The following is a 26562-nucleotide window of genomic DNA, read 5'->3' as shown; positions in this document are numbered from 1 at the left end:
GCAACCATCGTGCTGTGATGTCACCAAGATCAGAACTTCGCCATTGTTTTTCAAAACATGAATGTGGATCAATGTGTGCTGCTCTAGATGGTTTTTAATTTGAAAAGAATGCGATGAACTGTGCTGCACGACCAGTTTGGAAATAAATAAAGAAATATTTGGTTTTGATGCATTTTGCTGGATTGTTTCTCTCAAGTTGGAGACATGGCCTCAGATCAGGTGACGGTCGCTGCTTTGAGTCGTCCCTTTGCTTTGGGGATGCTCTACGATGCAAGGAGAGATAAACTGAACACAGGTAAGTGTGAATATGAATGAATTACTCACTGGAATCACTTCTGCAGGAGCGTCTTTATACCTTGACTCTGAATAGTGGCACAGATGGCTTCCTTTAGCCTGTTGAATGAATAAATGAAGCAGTTGTTTTAATAGCTGCTGTGTCACAGAGTCTTTATCAAATGCAGCAGAGTGCAGGTCTGGGCAGGATCCAGACACACGGTCATAAATATAGCAGGATGGAAAATCAGCTCAAGGTTCTGGAAATCACGTCTTCTGTGGTACATTTCTTCATCAGTGTTGTCATACTGGAGCTGTTACTGGTATTAGTTGTGACAGCACCAGAGAAGGCCAGTACGGTAAATAAACGGTAATCCAATTATGTTTTTCAAATAACAAGTAAAGTAAGGGATTACTATTGCAAAAAAGTAATTAGATTACAGTTACTTTCCTGTAAGCCTGCTGAGTCTTTGATTTTATTTATTTCCTGCTGTGTTTGACTTGCATCTATTTGAAAGAGTGCAAACTCAAAAGATCGTTCTCTTATTTTCTCTCCGAATATGCAGACAACAGGTTTAAATGTTAAAGAATTTCTTCAAGTCAAAGACAGTTGCATATAATTACATTTTTGCTTGATGCATAAAGTTAAAAGATTAAAACTAATGAAACAAGTTTTAAAAAGAGACTTTTTCATTTGATTACATTTTATATGATGGATTATGCACAAAAACCAGAATTGGGCTGAAAGGTCTGTAACTTGTGGGGACAGGTTAACTGATGAATCCAAATTGCCATTAGGTGTGAATGTGAGTGTGAATGGTTGTCTGTCACTGTGTGTTGGCCCTGCGACAGACTGGCGACCTGTCCAGGGTGTACCCCGCCTTTCGCCCTATGACAGCTGGGATAGGCTCCAGCGCCCCTGAAAAGGATAAGCGGAAGTGAATGGATGGATGGATGGTCTGTAACTTTATTATGTATTCAGGTTGCATATAATGTTTTTAAAAAGTAACTAAGTCCCTAACTCCCAAGCTTGCAGATCTAACTAAATTAAACCATATCCCACTTTTAAAGAAGGTAGAAGATGATCTGGCTAGATGGAAATGTCTACCCATATCACTCATGGGAAGGGTTGCCGCTATAAAAATGATGGTCTTACCAAAAATAAATTATTTATTCACAATGATCCCAACTAAACCGCCACAAGATTGGTTCAGATCTCTAGATTCATGTATGTCCAAATTCCTTTGGAAAAATAAACCCCCACGTATAAGCTTAAAAACACTACAAAAGACCAAGGATAAAGGAGGATTAGAACTACCTAACTTTCAGCACTACTTCTTAGCCAACAGGCTTCAGTTTATCTCAGGATGGCTAAAACACACCCTCTTAGATGAACCTTGGCTAGATGTAGAACAAGCACTCTGCAATAATCTAGAGATCTCAGACCTACCATTTATCAGCTCAAACATCCAACGACATGAATGCTTTAAAAGCATCAACATCAGCTCTTCTCTGACAGCATGGTGGGAGTTTCTAAAATTGACGGCGTCTTCATTAATCCCATGCAAACGTACACCTATCTGGAACAACCCTGACATATTACAAAACAATAATATGATAAACTTTTCAGATTGGAGTGATAAAGGAATCAAATATTTAGAACATATACTAGAAGGAACAGAATTTATTTCATTTGACGGACTAGTTACACAATATGGGATCAACAAGAAAAGATTTTTAGAATATCAACAAATTAAATCCATAGTAAAAAAGAAATTTAAACCGGGTCAAGTTGAACTACAAACACCACCAAGTGTGGTTCAATTTCTTACTCTTAAAACCCCCAGATTACTATCCAAAATATACAGAATGCTTTCTAAAACGGATGAATCAATATCCCTTCCTATTGCAAAATGGGAAGCGGATTTATCAGTTAACTTAGACCTAAACTTCTGGTCTCAGATTTGCTTAAAAACCTTTCATCTAATTAGAAATCCCAGTCTTCAATTAATTCAATACAAAATATTACATAGAGTGCACTATACAGGTCATCGGATGTTCAAGATGGGCTTTACGTCTACCAACAACTGCTCACACTGCCAAACCAATTCACCGGACAATTATATCCACGCTCTTTGGTTCTGTCCACCAGTTCAGAAGTTTTGGCGCGAGATATGTGAAGACTTATCAAAGTGTCTGAAATGTAACATTCCAACTTCCCCCTTAGTGTGTTTGTTGGGCAGCTTAGATAATGTCACTTCAGAAAAGAATATCGCCCATATGGTTTTCACTGCCCTATGCATAGCCAAGAAAACAGTCCTCATGAACTGGAAAAATAAAAATAATCTTAATTCTAACCAATATAGAAATTATCTATTAGATTACATTAGTCTTGATACAGCCTCTGCCACCACATCAGATCAATTGCTCTGGGCTCCTTTGATCAGCTCCATCACCTAGTGGGGGTGGGGGGTCATAGTTTGGTCCCGCCTTCAATGTTGTGATTGGTGTGGGGGTAGGGACAGGCTTAGGGCGTCGGGGGGTTCCCCAGGAGGCATCTTCCTTGGGGGGCTCAACCCGGGGTAGCGGTCATGTCCGGTTAGGGGCTCTGTTGGCTCTTAGGTGACTGTTTCCTCGCGGCTGCGTGCAGCGGGGCTAGGGGAGGGTCTGTGCTGACGGACGTGGGTTACTGACCTGGTAGCCTGGCTGCCCCTGGGTGGGTCCAGGATGGGCGTGAGGTTCTGGGGGCGCTCCGTCTCTGGGCTGGGGCCTGGCCCTGGCGCAGGGTGCCGCCAGTGCATCGAGCCATCCGGGGGGGCTCTTGGACTGGTGGGGGAGATGGTCACATCTTGCAGGAGCTTTCCTCTCCTCAGGAACTCTCTGCAGGAGGGGGAGATACAGGAGAGGTGGAGGAAGATCTCAGCCTGGGTGTTTATTGTCTTATGTAGTCTGGAAGATGAGTGGATGGTGGGGTGGGTGCAGTTTTCTCTGTGGTGGGGTTGGGTGGACTGTCCCGGGCTCTGTGGGGCCGGGAGGCGCTGCTGCACTGGGCCCGGTCTGGATGGGCCTGGGCCCCCTTTCCCTGGCGGGTCGCGGAGTATGGGGGTGCCTACTGGGGTCAGCGGGGGAGCTGGCCCCAGGGAGGGGTCACTTGCTCCTCCCTTCCTTCCCTCCCCATCTCCAGCTGCCTCCCTCTTCCCGCTCCACCACAACCACCCACACATGCAGGGCCTTGGAGTAGGGGTGTGTCACCAGGGTGCAGAGGAGGCCACCCCCCCCCCGTCCCCTTCTGGCTGCCTCTGCCTCAATTTTATCCCACAACTTAGACATTCACATTACTCACACTCTCATTACACATACATATAGGATCTTGGGGGTGGGCACGATACACGGACTCCAAAGTACCATCAGGGTGTACACCCCACCCCTGGCATCGTTGCCCACCTCTCAATTTTAAATACACGTAGACATTGAGGGCTAGCAGGAGGGACCATGCGCTTACCTGCTGCTCTCTGGCAGGTAGCTCCAAGCCCTCCTGGGTTTTAAAGGCACCTTAGAACACACATGCATCAACATTACAATGAGCGGGTGGAGGGAGGTTTGGAGTCTTCTCTCACCCCCGTTCTCTGCGACCTGCTGGAGCGGGGGGGCTAGGAGGAGTTGGCCGTCCGACTGCGGTCTGGAGTGTGGAGCCTTCCTGCTGCTGCGGAGTCGGGGCGGTCTGCCTCCCCCCACCGCAGGGAAAAGGGTAACACCACCTGGGTCTGGGTGCAGTTCCCCCCTCCAGGGGCGGGGGTACCTAGACCCGGTTTGTAGAGTACGCTTGGGGAGTGTGATCGTGTGTACAGCGTCTCTTTATGTCTGTCTCCACGTTGGTTGAGTGTGGAGTAAGTGCATATGAGAGCATGAGGGTGGGAATGGATGTTTGTATCTGTGTGTGCCTGTATGTCTGTGTCTATATGTCAGGTTGGGTGTCAGGCGCCACCTCTCTGTGGACATCTCAGGCCCTCCAAGGTTTGGAGGCCTATATCCCCCCACCACCACTCCCCCTGCCGGTGGCAGATGCCCTCAGACATCGGTGCGTTGGTGGTTCTTTGTGTCCGGGGATGGGCGTCCAGGTACACGCCGGCTCACTCCTTGGTGGCTGCTTGGAGCCTGGGGCTCGCTCGGGCCACTTCGGAGGTGGGGTGCCCCCGGCCTCTCGGCCTGGGGCTCGGTCACTCAGGCACGGCTGGCTGCCTGCGGAGCTCACGGGCGCGTGACTGCAACCCCCCCTGGCTTCTGCTCCGCGGCTGCTGAGTGAGCCCTCATCTGGGACTCTCCTCAGCTCTTTCTGGGACAGTGGCGCGGCTGCCCCTCTGTTGGTCTTCCTTGGTTTCTTGTGTTCTGGGGGCCTCTGGATGTCTGGAGTTTTGATCTCCTCCATACCTGCTTCATGCCCTGGAGGACGGGGCTGTGGCCCCCCCACACCCTCTAGCAGATCATTACATGAAGGAACCTTTTAAAAACAAGCGCGTCCATGCTCACAGGTGTACACACGGGTGATCACACACACAAACTACACCCTTTTGCTCTATGCTCTAGAAATCATCAAAGAAATGGAAATGAGATGCAATGACTCTCTGGATGAAGACGTGGTTCAGAGTTTTCCACAGATTCTCAAAAAGTTGAAGCGTTTCCAAAACCTCTGTGAAGATAGTGGAAAGCAGCTGAGACAGGCTATGATGGAGACATTCCCTTCCATTCTTGAGGGTAAAGATGACAGTTCACTGGAGAAACTCTTAGACGACCAGGAGAAGTCACCATTCAGTCTGGAGAACTTAGACAAGTGGTTAGATAATACAGAGAGAGAAATCAACGTCATCAGGTCCTGTGTGGAAGCAATGAAGGGGATAAAAATCACTAAAGATGAGTCCGAGTTCGACAGAGCGGTTCTTGCTCAGGATGTAGACGATGTCCTGAGCTTTGTTTTCACCTCTGTGGAAACTGACGACCCCTACCTGGACCAGATGTACAAATACTTGCGTTGTCATGACAGTTTCACTCCACCAACAAAAGACCACTGGTTCTTCTCAGCTGAAGTGGTAGCCAACCTGAGACAGAAAGCTGAAGAGTTCTGCAGCATCGCCAAAGGCCTGAAGAGCAGCAGCAGGTTTAGCTTCATTGTGGCATCAGAAACAAATAAGAAATACAAAGGAGCAACCATCTACCACTACAGGAAGGGCCGTCGGGTCACTGAAGAGTTTTCAAAGCCTGCTGTTCCTTGTGTCGCTTCTGTGAAAGACAGACAAGAACTCCTCTGGTGTAAGTCCATATTTACCTATTTGTTTTCATGTTCAGCAAAAATATATGCAATGCTACTAACCCGAGGACGAGTGGAAAATGATAAGGTGATTGGCTGGACTTTTTCTACGAGTTAATTCAATAGATTGTCAATGTTAGGAACTTTCATCGGTGTATATATAAATTTACAAAAGTGGGAAAATATCAGATATACTCAGTACTTTTCAAAGGTTTAAGCACCAGAGGTGAAGTACTGATTATACCTTCAGACACTGTGATGCAATGCAGTTATCAGTAATATCTTCATCAGTAACAGAATATTAGTAAGAGGAGACAAACGTATTCACTGTGAGTGTGCTTTACCTTTAAAACAAAACCTGCTGAGTGGACATCAGAGGAAATGCAGGACTTAACTTTGACACCATGTTTGAAACCTGGTGGCTTCTTGGTTCTCCTACATGCCTGATACAAAAGGCCAGGGTACATTTGCAATCCCATATCTCACCACAAGAAGCCTCTAGACCCCACTCCTCTAAACAATGTGCTGGATGTGAGTGTGCCGTTGTAAAGTGGACTGTGTGGTAACGACTGCCGAACGGTTGTTTTTTCCCCTGTTGTTCAGACGCCTGTGATCTCACCTTGGACCCAAACACTGCAAACAACTACCTGATTCTGTCTGAGGGCAACAAGAAGGCAACGTGTGGAGCATGGCAGACGTATTCTGATTGTCCTGAGAGGTTTGATACAAAGACTCAGGTTTTGTGCAGGGAGGGGCTGACTGGGCGCCATTACTGGGAAGTGGAGTGGAGTACTGGTTCTAGTAATAGCGTTGGTGTAGCTGTTACGTACCAAAGCATTGTAAGGAAGGGGAAGAGTGACAAGGCAGCGCTCGGTTGTAATACCAAATCCTGGTATTTTGGTGTGTACGAGCAAGAGCTCAGTGCTTGGCATAATGGTAAAGTGTGGAGCGAAAGTCTTCCCAGTACCGGCTGCAGCAAAGTCGGAGTGTTTCTTGACTGGCCTGCTGGCACTCTGTCTTTCTACAAAGTCTCCCATAACACACTGAGTCACTTCTACACCTTCCGCACCACCTTCACAGAGGCTGTGTACCCAGGCCTCTGGATATACAACACATCCAACTATGCTGCCCTACGCCCAGTTTAATTAGAGCAGCAGAGTCAGTCACACAGAGTTAGAAACATTTAGTATCATGCTTTCGAAAAATACCTTTAGCTTCATTCTATCAAGCAAACATTTACATCTTTGGTGCTGGGATATTATTTCACGCACCAGCGAGATAAACCCTGCCTACCATGCTGCCGGTCTGCCCGGTAACAGCAGCTTCCTCCCGTCCCTGAACTCTACCAGACCTCAGAAGGTCCTCTGTGGTACCCGGTGGCCTAACCTCAGCAGCTCCTTTCAGCCTGCTGATTGTCTTGTTCTCACAGGGCATCACTTACAGAAGAAAACCCCAAACATGTACCCTGCTGGCCACGTAATGAAAAAGAAATGTGGACTGTCATTAGTCTGAGTTTATCTCGCTGCTGCATATGTTATTTTTTCTAGAATGATAGTGAACTGTTATACTGTTCTTGGTCTTTATCACAGCTTTATGACTCACATAGCATGAAATCATTATTAAGGGCTTTTATGGATAATTCAGTGTAATCGCATTATAACAGGTGTTACTGAGGGAATCTTATATTTACTCTAATACGTCATAATTAAATACTTGTTTTCTCTTATTAAAACTGCTGTTATCGTTACGGGGACGCTGGGTATGAGTAACACACTTAGCACGAGCAGTCTTTTAAAAAAATGTTGCTGGGGGTGGATTCCTGATGTGATGGTTTCAGTTTCTCTTACTTGGTTCAGTGTTTGCTGGGTTCTTATTAACAGTAACATGTGTAATGTACATTTAGATGCTAACACTGGCAGATCGAGGTCGATGATGAGGCAACAGGAGTCTGAGTCCTTTCTGTGAGCCAAGAAAATATCTCGAATCAAGATGCTCCCTGAGTGCCGATGCCTTATTCAACCGTTGAACCAAATCACTGTCATAATCATTTAAGTGCATTATATTTTTCTGATTTCTTTGTCCTAAAATAATCAATATGTGCCGCTCTGGAAAGCTCTGGGTAGTGTGTCAGAACATTTTCCCACCATGACCCTGAATCCATCCCAGAGTCCCAACATGCTGTTAACGATTTCGATCCGTTCCTCACGTGTTAACCTTCGACATGTCGATGGTTGTGAACAAAGAGAAACTTGTAAATAACTCACGAAAGAATAAAGTTACGTTGAAACCAAGCACACCATTGTTTTTCTTGTGACATTACCAATAAGTGTGATGTGTCACATGGCCCTCTTCCTATTGAAAAACAAAAGTTGTATCCAAGATGGCCGACTTCTAAATGGCCACCATGGTCACCGCCCACCTTGAGGAGTTTGCCCCCTCACATATACTAATGTGCCACAAACAGGACTTTAATATCACCAACCATTCCCATGTTATTACAGTGTATCCATATAAATGGCCCACGCTGTAGATACACAAAAGACCCATGAATCTCAAATCTTTATAAATCTGTGTTAGTGAGAACTTTTCCTTTACCAAGATCATCCATCCCTCCTCACAGGTTTTGCTTTAAGGTGGGGGCAGAAAAGCAGTCAGTATCTGGTGTGGCCACCATTTGCCTCACACAGGGCAACACATCTCCGTTGCATAGAGTTGATCAGGTTGTTGATTGTGGGCTGTGGGCTGTGGGTCCACTCCTCTTCAATACTTGTGCAAAGTTGCTGAATATTGGCAGGAACTGGAACTCGCTGTCGTATACGCTGATGCAACACAAGCTGTCTGCCATCTGCCCTGAACAGTAAAATCATCTGTGAACAGGACACCTCTCCAACATGCCAGACGCCATCGAATGTGAGCGTTTGCCCACTCGAGTCGGTTACGATGACGAACTGCAGTCAGGTCCAGACCCCGATGAGGACCACGAGCATGCAGATGAGCTTCCCTGAGACGGTTTCTGACAGTTTTTGCAGAAATTCTTTGGTTATGCAAACTAATTGTTGCTGCAGCTGTCCGGGAGGCTGGTCTCCACCTGGTCAACCATCCTGGAGGTGAACATGCTGGGTGTGGAGGTCCTGGGCTGGTGTGGTTACATGTGGTCTGCAATTGTGAGGCCGGTTCAATGTACTGCCAAATCCTCTGAAACGCCTGAAGACGGCTTATGGCAGAGAAATGAACTTTCATTTCACAGGCAATGGCTCTGGTAAACGTTCCTGCAGTCAGCATGCCAACTGCACGCTCCCTCAAAAGCTGCAACATCTGCAGCACTGTGCTGTGTGATCAAACTGCGTACTTCAGAGTGGCTTTTTATTATGGGCAGTCTAAGGCACACCTGTGAGGAGGGATGGATTATCCTGACAACAACTTCTCACTAACACAGATTTAGACAGATTTAAGAACAATATTTCAGATTCATGGGTCTTTTGTGTATGTAGAAAATTTTTCAGATGTTTGAGTTGAGCTCATGAAAAATGGGAGCAAAATCCAAAGTGTTGAGTTTATATTTTTGTTCAGTGTATGTGTAACTGTACCTGTGAGTAAACATGATTTTCTTTCTTTGGAACAGTTTAAAATAATGTCACAAATATTTGTTGTTTAGAAGAACTGTTACATTTTAATTTTGTGTTGTAAAAAGAAATGAATGACAGTTTCCAAATCACACCTGGAAAGAAAAGGCTTAACCTTCGACAGACGTCTGAGGTGATAGGATGAAGATTTCACCACCCCATATACGTGGCCTTAGTGCAGTGTCGATTTTTACCCCAAGATTAGTAATCGAGTTCTTCAGGTGAGGGGTCAGAGCAGCAAAGTCAACATCTGAGGTACCAGGGGAACAATTGGGACGGAATAAAATTGCCTCTTTTTCACGTTCATTAAAATGTAAAAAATTTAGGGCGATCCATGACTTAACTTCGCTAAGACAATCAAGCTGGAGTCCAATCGGGGAGCTATCAGAGTGACTGAAAGGTAGATGAAGCTGGCAATCGTCAGCATATAGATGAAATGAAACTTTTTGTTTTCTTAAGATCGCACTCAGTGGCAGGAGATGAAACAGTAATGGCGTAATAATAGATCCCTGCGGTACACCCCATGGCAGAGGGGCCACAGAGGATGAAGCCGAACCCAACTCAACACAGAAGCTCCTGTTAGAGAGACATGATTTTATCCATGAAAGTGCCAAGCTGGAAATTCCTACACAATGCTGTAGTCGAGAGATCAGCAGGTCATGATCCACTGTGTCAAATGCAGCAGTCATGTCCAACAAAACAAGCACTGCATGTTTACCAGTCGCTAACAAAATGACATTCATAACCTTTATGAGAGCTGTCTCCGTGCTGTGAAACGGCTCAAACCGGACTGAAGAGCTTCTGGAGTTTGAAAAACATTTAGATAGTCCATCAGCTGGGTGTGAACAATCTTTTCCAGGATCTTACTCAGAAAAGAAAGCTTAGACATGGGTCTACAGTTTGTCATAATTGAAGGGATGCGGGGAACTGCATGCTTAAACTCACTCAGTACTTGACCTGACAAGAGGCTGGTACTGATTAAGTTCAGAGCATGTGGTCCAACGGGAGGAAACACCTCTTTAAGAAAACATGTAGGAATGTCGTTGTTTGGAGAGCCACATGGTTTAGCATTTGACTCGAGCTTCTCTAGCTCAGGTAGAGCAACAGTTTGGAAAGAAATAAGCAAACTTGAACAAGGAACATGCACAGCTGGATCCACAGAAGATAATGTAGAAGGTCTTGAACTGGGTCGTCTGCTATGTTCATGTCATGTTTCCAGGTTCTTCTATGTATGCCAGGTCTCCATGTTCAGCTTCATAGCCAGATTGTGACACATTGACTCCAGAGCAGAGCTGAGTTTTCTGGATGAGACCCTTGCCCAAAAGCTGGGGGTCCCACTGGTTCCCCTCACCCAACTGCTGCTGCTCTGAATGGCACATGACTCAACAACATCACACATTGCACTCAGGAGATCCACCTCACTCTGCTGAGTAACTATGTTGAAAAGATCAGTTTATTTCTGTTTAAGGCGCCTGGTACTCCCCTGGTGCTGGAGTATCTGTGGCTCACGCAGCATAACACTGAGGGCAGGGTTTCTAGCTGGAGTGGAGCCATGAGCATTGTGTATATTCATCTCATTAATACTAGAGTGCAATTATGAGAAGTCATGGGTAATAGATTTATTATTGATAATAGATATTAAATTAATCTGGAAACTTAATATTTGCATTTTTGCCCCTGAAGAAGGTGGAGCTGTAGTTTGTTACTGTGACCACTAGAGGGCAGCAAGGAATGACACAGGAGACAACAAGAGACGTTCGCTTCTCATTTATTATCAGCATGCATCTGATAATGATTCATATCAGGTATCAGAGCTTCATCAAACACACTCACAGTCTTTTTTTTTTCTTTTTTTTTTTCTTAAATGACATCAGAAACAGCAGTATGCGACATTACGTGATGGCAGAGCTTCAGTTCATCCTTTGTCTTTTTTTTTTTTTTTTTTTTAATAAATAGGACAGGGGGAATGAATGAGAGAAAGAGGGGGAGAGAAAGAAAGAAAACCAAAGGGGAGAAGAGACGGTGAGAAGGGGGGGGAAGAGAGAGAAAAAAAAAAAGAACTCCTGGGTCACCTGTATGGAGAAAAAAAAAAAACAAACAAACAAACAAACAGAGGAGACAGCAAACAACAAAGAGCAACATAATAATAGAGAAAACAAAGCACCATCACAATAAACTAGCTAGTCATAGATATCAATATTTACTAAATAATAAACGATATTGTGCAGCACGCAAGATAGACAGCGCACAGTGTGCTTTGAGGCAGCAGCCAAGAAAGCTTTAGTCCGCGTCTGTGAATACCCATGTGTGCACACCTGTGTGGATCAGCATGCTTGCATTCCAAAGGTTTCTCCATGTAATGATCTGCTAGGGAGTGTGGGGGGGCCACAGCCCCGTCCTCCAGGGCATGAAGCAGGTATGGAGGAGATCAAAACTCCAGACATCCAGAGGCCCCCAGAACACAAGAGACCATGGAAGACCAACAGAGGGGCAGCTGCGCCACTGTCCCAGTAAGAGCTGAGGAGAGTCCCAGATGAGGGCTCGCCCAGCAGCCGCGGAGCAGAAGCCAGGGGGAGTTGCAGTGACGCGCCCGTGAGCTCCGCCGGCCCCCAGCTGTGCCTGAGTGACCGAGCCCCAGGCCGAGAGGCCGGGGGCACCCCACCTCCAAAGGGGCCCGAGCGAGCCCCAGGCCCCAGGCCCCGACAAGCGGCCGCCAAGAAGTGAGCCGGTGTGTACCCGGACGCCCACCCCCAGACACAAAGAACCACCAACACACCGACACCTGAGGGAGTCCGCCACCGGCAGGGGAAGTGGTGGTGGGTGGAGATAGGCCTCCAAACCTTGGAGGGCCTGAGGTGTCCCCAGAGAGGTGGCGTCTGATACCCAACCTGACATATAGACACAGACATACAGGCACACACAGACACAAACATCCATTCCCACCCTCATGCTCTCATATGCACTCACTCCACACTCAACCAACGTGGAGACAGACATAAAGAGACGCTGTACACACGATCACACTCCCCAAGCGTACTCTACAAACCGGGTCTAGGTACCCTTGTCCCTGGAGGGGGGAATTGCACCCAGACCCACTCACAGTCTGACTGCTGCTCTGAAACATTCGTGTCATACTGATTCTGAAAGTTAAAGATGCTCTGAGAACCTCGACAAAACAGTGAAAAACTGGCATTACTGCTGGTTTATGTTTTAGTAGAGCAGTGATGTCAGGTCAGTTCTTTACCTGCTGTCACTGCAGTGAAATCAGACATTTTATTTTGAAAGGTTACTGGTGGATCCTGGCAACCATCTACAATCTGTTATAAGGCCTCCATTGGAAAATTGTGTATTTGATACTGGAATATGATACCAACATGTAATATGAAGATAACACGGAGTATTTCAGTGACCAAGTAGCATTGGGGTAAAAGTTATTGAACAGTGTTGGAGCAAAGTGAGAAAATTGTGATGGATTCAAATATTCCAGAAGCTCAAATGACTTCATCAAAACATGTTTCAGTCACATTTAATCAACACTAAATGCTCAAGTTTATTGAATATGAATCACTTGTGTTAATTTAACTCAACTGTTTAAGGTCCTGCCAACACAGAACATCTGTGTGCAACCAATGTCCACTGTTGAATGAAGTAAATCCAACATGCACACAGTATGTCATGTATGGATAAACAGGTTACACTGTTAAACTGTGAAAACACACATTAAAAATCTGCAACAGTCTCACGTTTTACTGTAACTGCTTCATATTGTGTGCTGCTGTAGTACAGTTTGAACAGCCTTCATATAGATTTATTTGGTTTAAGTTTCATACAAAACACACAAAATGTTAATGCATCAAATGAACAAAGTACAAATTTGAAAAGTCGTGTGTAAAAGATTTATAGTTATATATTTAATAAACGCCTCTGTGTTTGTTCTGCGGATTTACTGCACAGGACGGATCTTCATGCTGATGGTCTTCAGGGAGTAGTCATGACCTTTCCACTGGTACCAGTCCACACCAACAGCATAGAGAGTATCATCAGCCCCCCAACGATAAACCCCGTTAGGGTTTGCATTGTGACAGATGTTGTACCAGAACGCCCCCAGATATGTTTTTGCACAGTTCCCTGACCAGCTGTCCTGGTCTTTGTCAAATGTGGAGAACTTCTGTCCGTTGTGAGTACTCAGGGCATCTCCTGCAGAAACACAGATGAATGAGCCCAACATTACCACTAATCCCAGTCAGACTGGTTAGCAGGTGTACTGGGAGTGTTCTCAGTGGACCACAACCCAGACTGGACTCAAAGCAAGTTCAGCTCCCTGCTGATCCTGTATGTCTCCGCACCACCTGATCTGTGGTGGGATACAGCTCCAACCTTTTTATCTGTTTCCATGGAAACAGTCAGCAGAGCCCTCGGTGAGCGACTCCTGTTTGCACAGCACGAAGGTCACATGATGCTGTGATGACATCATCAGTAAATGGAACAGCTGGAACATCTCTGGAACTAAACTTGTTGGAGGTTTCAAACTAAGCTTAAACGAGGAACCAGATGTAAGACCTGACACTTATTCATCTTTCAGAGTCAGAGCAGAATACTTCCCCACCTGCCCCTCCGTTAATGAATCCGGACACGTGCAGTCTGTATCCATCGGACTCTGGATTGATGGAGAACGAGGAGTAACGGGCAAACGCCACGTTTCCACTGAAGTCCTCCATGTCGACCAGCAGCTCGTACCTTTTCCTCAGAGTGAGGTGGAAGAGACTCTCGAGGCCTATAAACAACCAGAAACATGCACAAGTCTCTGATATGTGAAGCTTCTCTGGTTCAACATGTGTCCACAAAGTCACATCAGAGTTTCAGCTTTGCACTTTGCTCACCGAGCCAGTACTCTCTGGCAGGGTTACCGAAGCCCATCTTGTATTGACTCCAGGGTCTGTAGAAGTTCACCGAGCCGTCCGTCCTCCTCTGGAACACCTGGGGACGAGAAGGTGGGTAACCAGCTGGACATACACGGCATTCAAGATTAGTCAGAACCACAGACAGGTACCACTAACGCCCTGCGACTTTAGTTTGGACATCGTGCAGACAGCTGGGCTGATTCCTTGTAGCCTCCAACAGTGAGTATCTGGAAGCCTGCAGCAGTGCAGCCAGACGCCTGTTTGCAGGTTTTCCCCACACCGCTGCTCCTCTCTGCTTATTACAGAGAAACTCTGGTTTTCTCTCAGATGACAGCAAACCGTACATTCACAGTCTTTTACACACTTTAACTGTTTCTACAGCACTGTATCCTTTCTCCACACACGACCACCTCATGTTCTCCACCATCAGGTCATCATGAGCTGGTTGTGCTCAACACCAGGGTCAGTGCTGTTCCTGTTACTGAGCTGGTCACCGCCCATCCTGCTCCTGCACCACCTGACCTCCTCGTTCCTCAGGAGGAGACATTCAGGGAGACTGCTGTTCACATCAGTTGCCTCAGCTTGTCCTAGTAGGAGTTCCACCTCATTCACCTGCTACCGTAATCATCTGCCTTCCTGTGTACGACCACTGTGATCACCAAAGATGTGGGCTTCACAGGTAATTGGGAAACTTTCTGGAGGAAACCTGGTCTTGTTAGGAGAGACAGTTATGCAGACTGCACGTGTCCATCAAAACAGTGGTTTGCTGCATGTATATTTTAACTTTGCTTTTTATTTCATTTGAGGGAGACCTTCAACTCAGGGTGTCTTTTTACAGAGTTCAGAATGTTTTCTTTCATAAATAAAATTTCACCAGCAACTTTGAGCGTTAAAGGTTGCCAACCCCTGCCTTAGGGATGTCATTAGAAGACATAGCATACATTTACACTGCTATGCAGATGACACCCAGCTCTATCTGTCCATGGAGCCAGATAACACACACCAATGAGTTAAACTGCAGGAATGTTTTAAAGACATAAAGACCTGGATGGCCGCTAACTTTCTGCTTCTTAATTCAGATCAAACTGAGGTTATTGTACTCGGCCCTGAAAATCTTAGAAATATGGTATCTAAGCAGATTCTTCCTCTGGATGGCATTACCTTGGCCTCCAGTAACGCTGTGAGGAACCTTGGAGTCATTTTCATTTCATTTTAAGTCATTCCTGTTAAAAGGAAGTTTTTCCCAAAGTGCTGCTCATAGGGGGTCAAATGATTGTTGGGTTTCTCTCTGTATGTATTATTGTACATACAGAGAGTCTACCTTACAATACAAAGCACATTGAAGCGACTGTTGTTGTGATTTGGTTCATAAATAAAACTGAATTTTACACACAAAATGAAAATAAGCTGGGAGTTCAAATACTCACAGTCCAGCGTCCATTTAGTGAGTCCATGTCACAGTACACCTACACACACACACACACACACACACACACACACACACACACACAGACACACACACACATTAGTGAAACATCTCAGTGTGTAATACTGATATCAGTTTGATTAGAAGTATCAGCAGGAACTGGTTGTAACTGGTCACAGTTTAACCTCCTACTGAGTGCTCAGCTCAGACTTTATAAATAAATTAGTATCATTAAACTGTAAAAGTATTTTATTAAAAACTATTTCATTTACATTTCACAGAATATTAAAATATTATTTTAAATACACTGAACAAAAATATAAACACAACTTTTGTTTTGTTTTTGCCCCCATTTTTCATGAACTCAAACTCAAACAATTTTTCTACAGGGTGGGCCATCTATATGGATACAGCGTAATAACATGGGAATTACGTATCGGTGTCGGTCTGATACTGACCTAAATCACTGGATCGGATATCGGAGAGAAATAAAAAATGTAATCGATCCATTAAATATCAAAACGTCCCACACGGGTAACTCTGCTCATAGCCGTAGCTCGTCGCAGCAGTGTGGTCACGTGATAGAGCAGCTGTGTGTGTTTGTAGCCTCAAACCAGCATTTCATCTCCGAGGAAGTGATCCCAGAGAGAAGTAAAGCAAGTGTGCAAGTCCATCTCTGAGTGTTTGTAAAGCATTCCTGCGTTAAGTTTAACAACTAATATATGGAGCGACTGTCTCTCTCGCTCTCTCTCCTGCTGCTACTCCAATCATGAAACTGATCAATGATCAGCTGATCGTCTCTTGTTTGTTTTTGGCCCACTTTGCACCAGAAAGAGGAAACCAGCGGCTGAACAACAGCAGCACGTTTAAGCTTGATAAGCTGTTGTTAGAATGTATTTAATAATACTTTCTACTCGAGGATCTTTTTCTACGTAGCTGACGCTGGTAACTGTGCAGGGGCGGATCTAGCAAAGTTTAGCCAGGGGGGCCGATAGGGCATTAACAGGGAAAAGGGGGCACAAAGACATACTTTTCTTTCTTATTCTCATTTAAAATGTCGAGCTTTTAATAAATAATTATCTGAATCTTACACCCAAAGTTTTAATCTGATGTATAGAAGTCCATCACTGCATATAGTAACTATTAAGTCTAATATACCCTAGTAAGCTATAGTACTTTTTCCTTTGGGAAGGTACCATCTGTGCCGTCTAGTGATGTGTCGATCACGAACGAAACGGCTCTTAGAGCCGGGTCTTTGACGTGAACGATGAGCAGAGGGGGGAGGGGCGATAATTACACTCAGTAGCACAGGAACAGAGCGGGAGGGAGAGAGAGAGCAGGGACAACAACGTCACATTAGAAAGGTATAGTAATCATCCACAACTATTTTCAGCTGCAGATGATAAAGGATTCAGAAAGTTTATTCATGCAGGTCCATATGACAGAGAATATGCATCTTCTTTTTGTTTTATATTATAATTTATATTTCATTGTGTTGTTGTTTGCTGTGTTTTGTGTTGTTTCACTTTAAATTTGTTTAAAAGGAAAAAGCTGAAAATTTAAATGGTTAAAAGTTGAAATGTGAATAATTGGTTTTTGTATTATGATTTATTTATTACATTTTATGTTGAGAGAATAAATAAAAGTACATTTACGGTGGCCCCTACAGACAAAACACGTACAAAGCACAACAGAAGTGCTCCAGGATGCTAGGGGGCAGTGTTGAGCTTTTGTTACCTCGGGGCTACACAAGCCAGGAAGTACCAACAACCGGATTTGGTGTGAAGTAACAGGTAAATTAACATATTTTTTAAATTATTTGAATATATATGAGTGCTTTTGTATAAATACATAAACAATACACACATGCTTTCAATTGTGTTTGTTTTTAAACTTGAGTTTGAACTCATACAAAATGCAGCAAGATATTTTAAAAAAACAATTTTATTGATTAAAAAACACTATATCGGATTCATATCGGACATAAAAAAAGTGGTATCGTGCCATCTCTAGTCCAAACATCTTTAGCTGCTTTAGTGTGACTCTAGGCTAACCTTGACTTGTTAAAGTTAAGCTCTTATTTGTTAAATCCAGTTTCACAGACAGAGTTAAATCTGCGTCACTCTTTGGGACTCCACAGAGTCAATGAGTCTTTATTCTTGTCACCCTCAATTGTTGGATGTTTTTCATTTTATTCCTGTTTTGTAGCCCTTTGAAGAGAAAACTGTTGTGTTGGTTTTCTTACATTTTCTGTTGCGTTGTTCCGGGACAGGAAGTAAGTGTGTTGTTAGTTTAAGAGTTCTGGCTGTAAAACAAACCTCGTCAGGATTAGGATTTTATTAGGATTTTGTGTCATGCCGATACAACTAAACTGGAATTAATTAATGTGTAGTTTTAAAGTGATAAAGTGCTCTCACAGCAGAGCAGACTTTTAAATATTTAAGAACTAATATGACAAAGTGAAACGTGGTAATGTTGTATTACTGCAGTATTATGGGATTATTATACAAACTAAAGCTAGTGTTTAATTCTGGGTGGTTTATCATTATTATATTAATTATGGAATAAAAGTAGAAGTTTGATTATCAGAACCGTATTTGGCCATATTATTAGGCACATGTGAATGTGTTTTGTTTCATATAAAAAACAAGATTTCATGTACATTTAAACTAAAACAAGTATATTTTACTCTATTGTCTCATTAGAATGTAGTTTAATTATGAAAATTCCCATATTTTGACAAGCTGGTGAATTTGTGGTGTGGCTGTAGCTCAGGAGGTGCAGCAGGTCAGTTCCAGTGAGCTCCAGTTTACCTGAACAGCAGACGTGGCTCCGATGGGATAGATGGTGTACACGCCGCTGGGTCGGCTGCTGTCTTCGTTGTAGATGTCGCTGCAGTCCAGCGGGAGCACGAGAGGAGCACAGCTGCTCAGCAGAGGCACCAGGAGGAGGACTGACAGCAGCTGGAACAGACATTCGCATGTTATTCCAGCATCATGTAGAGCTGCTGCTTTTCTGACTGTCACTCAGCAGCAGTGCAAACTCAACCTCAGAGCCAACGTTCTCCGATTTTATGAAAACATGGTGAAGATCAACAATTTAAAGAAAAGAATAAAAAAAGAAGATTTTGATTTTTAATCTAATCAAATATCAAATTACTGGTGAATGTTTCAGATGTTTGAAGTTCTGAGCTCACCTTCATCGTCATCGTTCTGCTGAAATGATCTGATGAAAAACCTCAAGTCTGGGCTTTTTATGTGGAAAGATTAATAATTAACTGATCCGCTCTGTGTGGTTCAATCTGGGTAAGATGACTGTATGTGATTTATAACCCTTATTAGCTCTGACATGGTCCTTGAGGACTTTGACTTATTGTCAAACTTGAGCTTTGAGTTAGATTAATTATTCTGGCACATTAGCACAGCCTCTGGATATCCACTGTCCTTCAGATCAGCCAAAACCCTGTCAGTATGTCGGACAGAAGCAAGAAACATGGGAATAAATTATCAGAATGATTGATCACACACGCAGAGCTTTACAATCTGTAAACACGTTCTAGACCAGAAGATAATGTTTGTGTTTTTCTTCTATCGGTCCAACAAAAACACGTTTGTACTTCCTTGAGCGCTGCTATAAAACTACAACAATCAGCCATAAAGTCAGAATTAGTACTGAGTTACTGACACAAACAGCTCAGACCAGAGTCCTTAAAGAGGGAGTGTGTGGACACTGCAGGTTATTATAGCAGGTTGGTTGATTGATTGATTGATTGATTGATTGATTGATTGATTGATTGATTGATTGATTGATTGATTGATTGATTGATTGATTGATTGATTGATTGATTGATTGATTGGTTGGTTGGTTGGTAGTCATTAGTGTGTTGTGAATGTGGAACACCAGACTCTTTCCTAAAGCTGAACCTGTTGTGGTTTGCAGTAACTGGGATTAAAGTGAAAAACACAAATAAACACATGAAGGTCTGAGTGGAAAGTAAACCACTGACAAACAGAAAAACAGCACCCAGAACACGTGTGCTGTCAGGCGCAGGCCTTACTTTCAGTTTCACACTACGTTATCTGTAATGTTTTGTACTGTGTGATAACTGTAAGGGAACAGATCAGTGCATGACTGCAGACCATGTGGGGCTGATGGTCCAGCCTCTGGCCCAGAAACAAACTTCCTGACACGTGCAGTTTGTAGAATCTGGGCCACCCGCGGTGAGTGTTATCATCCCGCCAAAGCGCTGTTATCAGGTGAAGTCATTCCTGGTAATGTTTGTGGGAAACACCTTCATGTACTTTCTGGAAGTCCACGTGTTGTATCGGCAGTCGTGAACAGGAAGCACATCAGAGACAGAGACCGTTTGCTTTAAGCCAAAGCAGCCGGACGACAGCAAGACTCCAGAGGAAGGAGTCATGGATGAATTAAAGCTTTGGGAAGAAACGCAGGAAATAAAAAGGCACTGCAGCAGTTTGAAGCTTGCACACACAAAATCAAGCAAAATGTCAGGGACACAGTAAGGCTGGACAATCAGGACAACAAACTGAAGACAAAAGCACAGAAACTTCAAGAAGCAGAACTGCAGACTGAGTCAGCACAGGGAGAACTGGCAGATTCATGTTTATCATAAAGCACCAAATGACAACAACAGTCACCTGCAGGGGCGTTATACTGCAAGATAAACTCTACAGGAGAAAACCCAACAATCACACGACCCCCAGAGCTGATCAGGGTGGGGCAGCCATCTGTGAAGGCGAGGGGAGGAGGGCAGAAGGAGGCAGGTCAAAGGAATACATACGCCCCTTCCATTAGTACCTACTAGAATCGATTCGGCACGGTTTAAGATAAGATAAGATAAGATAAGATAAGATAAGATAAGATAACCTTTATTAGTCCCACACGTGGGAAATTTGTTTTGTCACAGCAGGAAGTGGACAGTGCAAAAGTTATGAGGCAAAAATTAGAATACAATAAGAATAAATACAGTACACAGCTGTACAGAATAGAATAAAATAAAATACTATATACAGTAGAATAAAATAGAATAAAAATATACAATAAGATAAAAATAGAATGCAAATGCTATATACAACTGAGTAAAAATACAACGATGACAGAAAGGATTATTGCACTTAGTATTATTGCACATGTATGGATGTGTGTGCTTGATCAGTTAAAGTCTTTGTTGTGGAGTCTGACAGCAGTGGGGAGGAAAGACCTGCGAAATCTCTCCATCCCACACCGTGGGTGCCGCAGTCTCCCACTGAAGGAGCTGCTCAGTGCTGTCACAGTCTGCTGCATGGGGTGGGAGACGTTGTCCATCAGGGATGACAGCTTAGCCGCCGTTCTCCTGTCACTCACCACCTCCACTGGGTCCAGAGGGCATCCTAGAACAGAGCTGGCCCTCCGGATCAGCCTGTTCAGTCTCTTCCTGTCCCCAGCAGAGATGCTGCCGCGCCAGCAGACCACACCATAAAAGATAGCAGAAGCCACCACAGAGTCATAGAAGGTCTTCAGGAGTGGGCCCTCCACTCCAAACGACCTGAGTCTCCGCAGCAGGTACAGCCTGCTCTGCCCTTTCCTGTAGAGGGCGTCTGAGTTATGAGTCCAGTCCAGTCTGTTGTTCAGATGAACACCAAGGTACCTGTAGCTGTCCACAGCCTCAATGTCCATACCCTGGATGTTCAGTGGTTGCAGTGGAGAATGCTTGTGCCTGCGGAAGTCTACCACCAGTTCCTTGGTTTTACTGGCGTTGATCTGGAGGTAGTTCAGCTGGCACCAGTCCACAAAGTCTTGGGTCAGACCTCTGTACTCCTTGTCGTCCCCATCAGTGATGAGGCCGACTATTGCAGAGTCATCAGAGAACTTCTGCAGGAAGCACTGGGTGGAATTGTGGGAGAAGTCTGCAGTGTAGATGGTGAAGAGGAACGGAGCCAGAACCGTTCCCTGTGGGGCCCCCGTACTGCAGACGACCCTGTCCGACACACAGCCCTGAGTCCTCACATACTGTGGTCGGTCGGTGAGGTAGTCCAAAATCCAGGTAGTGAGGTGATGGTCCACTCCAGAGTTCACCAGCTTGTCCTTTAGAACCGAGGGAAGAATAGTGTTGAAGGCACTGGAGAAATCAAAGAACATGATTCTCACAGTGCTCCCAGCGGTGCCACAGTTTTCACAGTTTCCCATTAGGTCACAGTATCTGCTACTATTTTAGTACCTGCTCGGCCGGGTTCCAAGTGATCTGAGCAGGTACCAAAATGTGATGTCGTCCGACTGCATGCCACCGATTGGCTGGCCAGTGGCGTCACTCGATGAGTTGTGAGAGCTTCTCATTCAGGAAAATGAAAACTGCCATTTTTGGAACCCGACAACAAAGGAAATAACTCTAAAAACAAAACTGTGGTCCCTGAGTGAGACGAAAAGCCACAGACTGAGCAGCAGGTACATCATCGCCTCAACGTCCACCTTTGTTTTTGTCGTGTTGCATACTAATGATGTCACTGGATTCTCTGAGTCGAGCAGAGTAGGTACTAATGGACACGGGGCTATAATGATGCACGGCTGTGGATCCATCCACAGAAGAGGGGCCTGAAAACTGAAGGCTCTGCCTCCCATTCTACTTTTAAATACTCTAGGAACAACAAGTAGGCCTGCAGAGCGAGAGCGAAGTGCTCTAATAGGGTGATATGGTACTACAAGGTCATTAAGATAAGATGTCTTTACAGCTGAGCTCTTCCTTCATGTGTCTGAGAAGCTGACGTCGGTTGTAATGGCAGTGACTGGCCAGCAGAGGGCGCCGTGCGACAGACCTGTGGTGGACCAGCTGCTCCCTCAGCTCTTTATTGAAGAGTCAGGATGAATAATAAGAACTTGGATACAAAGCACAGATATTTTACGACATTTTTCTCTTGACTGTTTTCACGGCTTTGGCCTGTAATTCGTCGTGCAGTTCTACCGGCAGGGCGGTTGGTGGGTGGAGTCATGCACCAGGTTTTACAATATCAGGCTACTGACAGCTGCACAGTCTCAATAATACAAACTTTAATCTTCAATACAATTTTAGTTGTGAACGTTGGACACTGATGATTGTCTCTGACCCCAGTTGCTCTGTTTATTATTATACAACACAAAGTAAAGTGAAATTTTATTTACTTTATTGTTCAGTTTATTATGTGATTCTGATCAAACGTGTCAACTTGTTCGTATTCTCAGTTTAAAAACACAGCAGCACTCATTTTTCTTTCACTCAATAAAAAAGCAAAGATGGTAAATGGTCTGTATTTATACAGCGCTTTACTCGTCCCTAAGGACCCAAAGTGCTTTACACATCCACACATTGACACACTGGTGATGGCAGCCACATTGTAGCTACAGCCACCCTGGGGCGCACTGACAGAGGCGAGGCTGCCGGACACTGGCGCCACCGGGCCCTCTGACCACCACCAGTAGGCAACAGGTCAAGTGTCTTGCCCAAGGACACAACGACCGAGACTGTCCAAGCCGGGACTCGAACCGGCAACCTTCCAATTACAAGGAGAACTCCCAACTCTTGAGCCACGATCGCCCCATGACAAAGACAGGGAAGCAGAAAAAAGCTGTGGTAAATGGTAAATGGTGCCGATCCTCTGCCCCTTCTCCACCGTTCCTGAGGTTCGGTCCGGCCTCACGTAGAACAGCTTGAAACAAAGACCTGCAGGACGCAAACGCAACGCCTCGATCAGTGAATCAGTACCAGGATCAGTAACTCTGTTAGTGCTGGCTGCGCGTGATGACCCACCCTGTCCTGACAGGTTGATGCCCTCGTTGATGGCTGCCTTACTGGGGTCGGTGTAGACGGTCAGTTTCCCGTTAAGAGTCACGTCAAACGGAGCGTAGACAGCGGCGCCGTCGCTGCACTTGATGTCCAGCCCTTGGTGGAGTCTGGTCCCCCTGTAACCAGCAGACATCCAGCTGTGAGCAGCTGTGCCACATCGTCCACACCAGCCTTACAACAAAAACGTGATCTCTGAGTACCGTCCGGCTCCGTACTGTCCCTGTCCCCATCTGTCCGACGTCCTCCGGCTGTTGCTCGGGTTACTGCTGCACAGCTGACCGAACTTAACGCCGTCACACACCCACAAAACAGCTGGACACACACAGATTTAGACTTTTATGGACACAGCCTTGGGTTTTCAGTTAGGAGAAAATAAATAACCAGAATTATTGCATATTTATTCAGACCAAATATTTTCATATAAGTTAAAACACTAAAAGATGGTCTTTAAGTAGTTAAACTCAGTTTAGGACAAAAGTCTTCAGATTTTCTCTTTTATTCTAAAGTTTAACGTTAATTAAGATTTTTAAGTTAAATAATTTGTAACGGTTCATATCATTACGTTACTAAATTTAATCATTTTATTCCCTTATTATTCAAATGCAAAGTTAAAAAACTCAGATCTTCAAACAATTACAGATAAAAGTTTATGACATTTCTGAATAATCCCAAAACCTCGAGGAAAGTTTGATGTTTGCATTGTGGGGACCTGACGAGTCTCCCTGTCCTCAGTGAGTCCTTAAGAGCAGGTCCCCGTAACACCACAAAGGTAAGTTTATGTTTGTAACGATGAAAATAGTTTTTAAACTTTTTTTTAAGGTAGTTTATAAAAGAGACTGGAAATACCCTTCCGAATATGATCAGGGATGGACTGCAAAGTGCTGAGTGGACAGTAGTAAAAACCTAACGACATGGGACCTGTAAAGAGGTGGAGGGGAGCTCCCCTAGGCCGAGCAGATCTGCGGGTTTCACTGTGCCATTATGTTATTGTTAGTGCGTAGTATCTTTGTTTGTTTGTTTGTTTTCTTTTTTTTTTTTGTTTGTTTGTGTGTATTGCTAAATTAAAGTACCTTTTTATAAAAGAGCTTATGAGGTTCTCAGTGGCAGAATATAATCTGCAATAAGACGTTATTTTTTAGCAAAGCCAAAGGAAAATAAGAAGGTACAATCTGCACAGAAATGAACATTTGTGAGATATAGAATGAATTTTGATTTTACAAACTTTTCCCTTCCTATTTTTTTCTGTCTCCATATCAAAGCTGAATGATACAGGGCTGGCGGTCCATAAAGATGACTGAGGCTCAAATTTTGTATCTCTATATGTAATCATGGGAAAAGAGGGATTTGTGTTTGGTCTAAACACACCATGAGAGTGAAGCGATGATCATGAGTTGTTTGTTCTAATCTAAAGATTGTTTTTAACAGGTTTATCATCAGTGCAGAGCAGAAAACTCACCCAGTAAAACTACGACGTGTCTCATCTTCAGGTCTTCAGATTTGATTCAGATCCTGAGTTTCTGCTGCTTTTCTCTGTTTTCATAGTCTGAATTGTGGAAACACCAGGAAACAACCACAATCAAATTATTTCACAGGAAAAACATCTTCTTCCTTCTGTGAAGCTGTAAAATCATAATCTGTATTGTCTGAACAAAGTTCAAAGGTCAGAGCTGCCAGTAAGACATTAAAGTCGTGTAAAGTGTGCGGGTGGATGTGCTGCAGGAGCCGATGTCCAACATGGAGGACAGTTTGGTGCTCGTTACTCAGACTAGACTGAGAACAGTTAACCCTCGAGATAAAACCTTGGCCGTGTAAAGCTACTGTGAGCAGGTACATGCTAGCTGGCTCACTCTCCTGTCACGCATCATTAGTTACTTACCTTTGCTTGTTACAGTCACCTGGATAACGTGAACTTTAAGGTAAACCAGCCAATTAACCCCTCCATCCATCCAGGTGTGATTTTATTAGCAACAGCATTCATGGCCGCTGCAGGGTAGCATCGCCGCGCTGGGTGAACCTGCCACAGACACGAATCATCACATTGTGATGAATCAGCTGATCTCAGACCAGCGGACTTTTGTTCATCCTTCTCAGGATTCCCTTCATTTTATCAGTGGAGTCACAAAAGAAACCGGATCAGGACAAAACCACGGTCATGTCTGGAGACACCGGGAACGTTTGCAGTGGTGGGACGAACCTGTCCTTAAACCCTTTGACCCCTTTAACCTCACTCAAACAGGATGCAGCAGCTTTTGGACACACACATTTATACACAACTGACAGTCAAAGGGCTCAAACTGCTCCAATAATATGTCTGCATACACGACACTGCACAACCCCGCAGCCCACGCGTTGTTAATCAGTCACTGAAATGTGGTTGTGCACGGTCCAAACAGCATGACAAAGTAAAAGGATAGCGATGATGGCTCTGGCTCTTTCACAGCAGGAGGCCTGACACTGTTAACATTAACTGAGGAGGAGCCACACGACCAGCAGTAAGGCGTCCAAGGGGCCGAGTCACTGCAGTATCCACACAGAGGAGCAGGTTTTAGGGTTTTATTGAACTGCTCGTAATCAGACACAGCCGGCACGTGTCTGTGGAAATGTCACGTTTTGAACTTGGCCCAGTTTTTCTAACTCGTGTTCATCCTTCAGCCTTATCGTGCGCTGACTGAATCACTGATCTAAACCTGGAAAGCCGGATCACAACACCCCGGCTCACATCCTCCAGCGAAGGTGGAGGCCGGTCCTCTTTATTTCTTTACAGCTCTGACTGAGAAACAGAAAGAGCAGCAGACACTGACGTTATCCAGGAAAACACGTTCCTATTGTGCGTACACAGTTTGCAGTAAAGTGCAGTCACACGTGTACAAATGCACACGGAGCTGTCTTTGCAGTTTGCACACATCCAATCCAACTTTATTTATAAAATCGAAGCTAAAGTTCTTTCCAGTAAAACACAGTAACATACATTAAACAGACAAAGAAAATTAAATAACAATAAAATGAATAATTAATGACTAAAGAAAGAAGATTAAAATGGACTAGGAGCAGAATCTGGAGAAAAGCCTAATGTGGAGGGGCAGCTTATTCCATAATCTGGGGGCCACAACAGCGAAAGCTCGACCCCCGTGTTTCAGTCTCCACATGGGGACAGCGAGGAGTGACTGCGGTCTGAGAGACCTCTGTGGAGTGCGCAGGTGCAGAAGGCCTGCCAGGTACGTAGG

At 44.6% G+C, this 26562-nt stretch overlaps 2 protein-coding genes and 1 pseudogene across 2 annotated transcripts; 1 reads left to right on the top strand and 2 right to left on the bottom strand.

Moving 5' to 3' along the window:
• The first annotated feature begins 204 nt into the window (after positions 1 to 204).
• On the top strand, positions 205 to 6720 carry LOC146569205 (neoverrucotoxin subunit alpha pseudogene; annotated as a pseudogene).
• A 5998-nt stretch (positions 6721 to 12718) lies between these two features.
• Positions 12719 to 18780, bottom strand: LOC146569204 (microfibril-associated glycoprotein 4-like). The gene is made up of 6 exons (XM_085283460.1): positions 18722 to 18780; positions 18339 to 18488; positions 15527 to 15565; positions 14079 to 14175; positions 13805 to 13972; positions 12719 to 13395 (listed from the first exon to the last, which is right to left on the bottom strand). The coding sequence occupies exons 1-6, from the start codon at positions 18731 to 18733 to the stop codon at positions 13142 to 13144; spliced, it is 720 nt and encodes a 239-aa protein (XP_085139586.1). The 5' UTR covers positions 18734 to 18780; the 3' UTR covers positions 12719 to 13141.
• Positions 18781 to 20255: 1475 nt separating this feature from the next.
• Positions 20256 to 23666, bottom strand: LOC146569203 (leukocyte cell-derived chemotaxin-2-like; the record flags this gene model as incomplete). Its single annotated transcript, XM_085283319.1, has 4 exons — positions 20256 to 20273; positions 23073 to 23215; positions 23303 to 23454; positions 23539 to 23666. Coding segments are annotated over 4 exons (441 nt in total), but the record flags the coding sequence as incomplete, so codon positions are not given.
• Between the last annotated feature and the right edge of the window lie 2896 nt (positions 23667 to 26562).

Source organism: Mchenga conophoros, linkage group LG8 (assembly GCF_057382185.1).
Source record: "Mchenga conophoros isolate Kocher_MC1m ecotype Shallow Benthic linkage group LG8, M_conophoros_male_GT1.1, whole genome shotgun sequence".
NCBI lineage: Eukaryota > Metazoa > Chordata > Actinopteri > Cichliformes > Cichlidae > Mchenga > Mchenga conophoros.
Note: the sequence above shows the minus strand (reverse complement) of the source record. Positions and strands in the feature narration are given on the sequence as shown.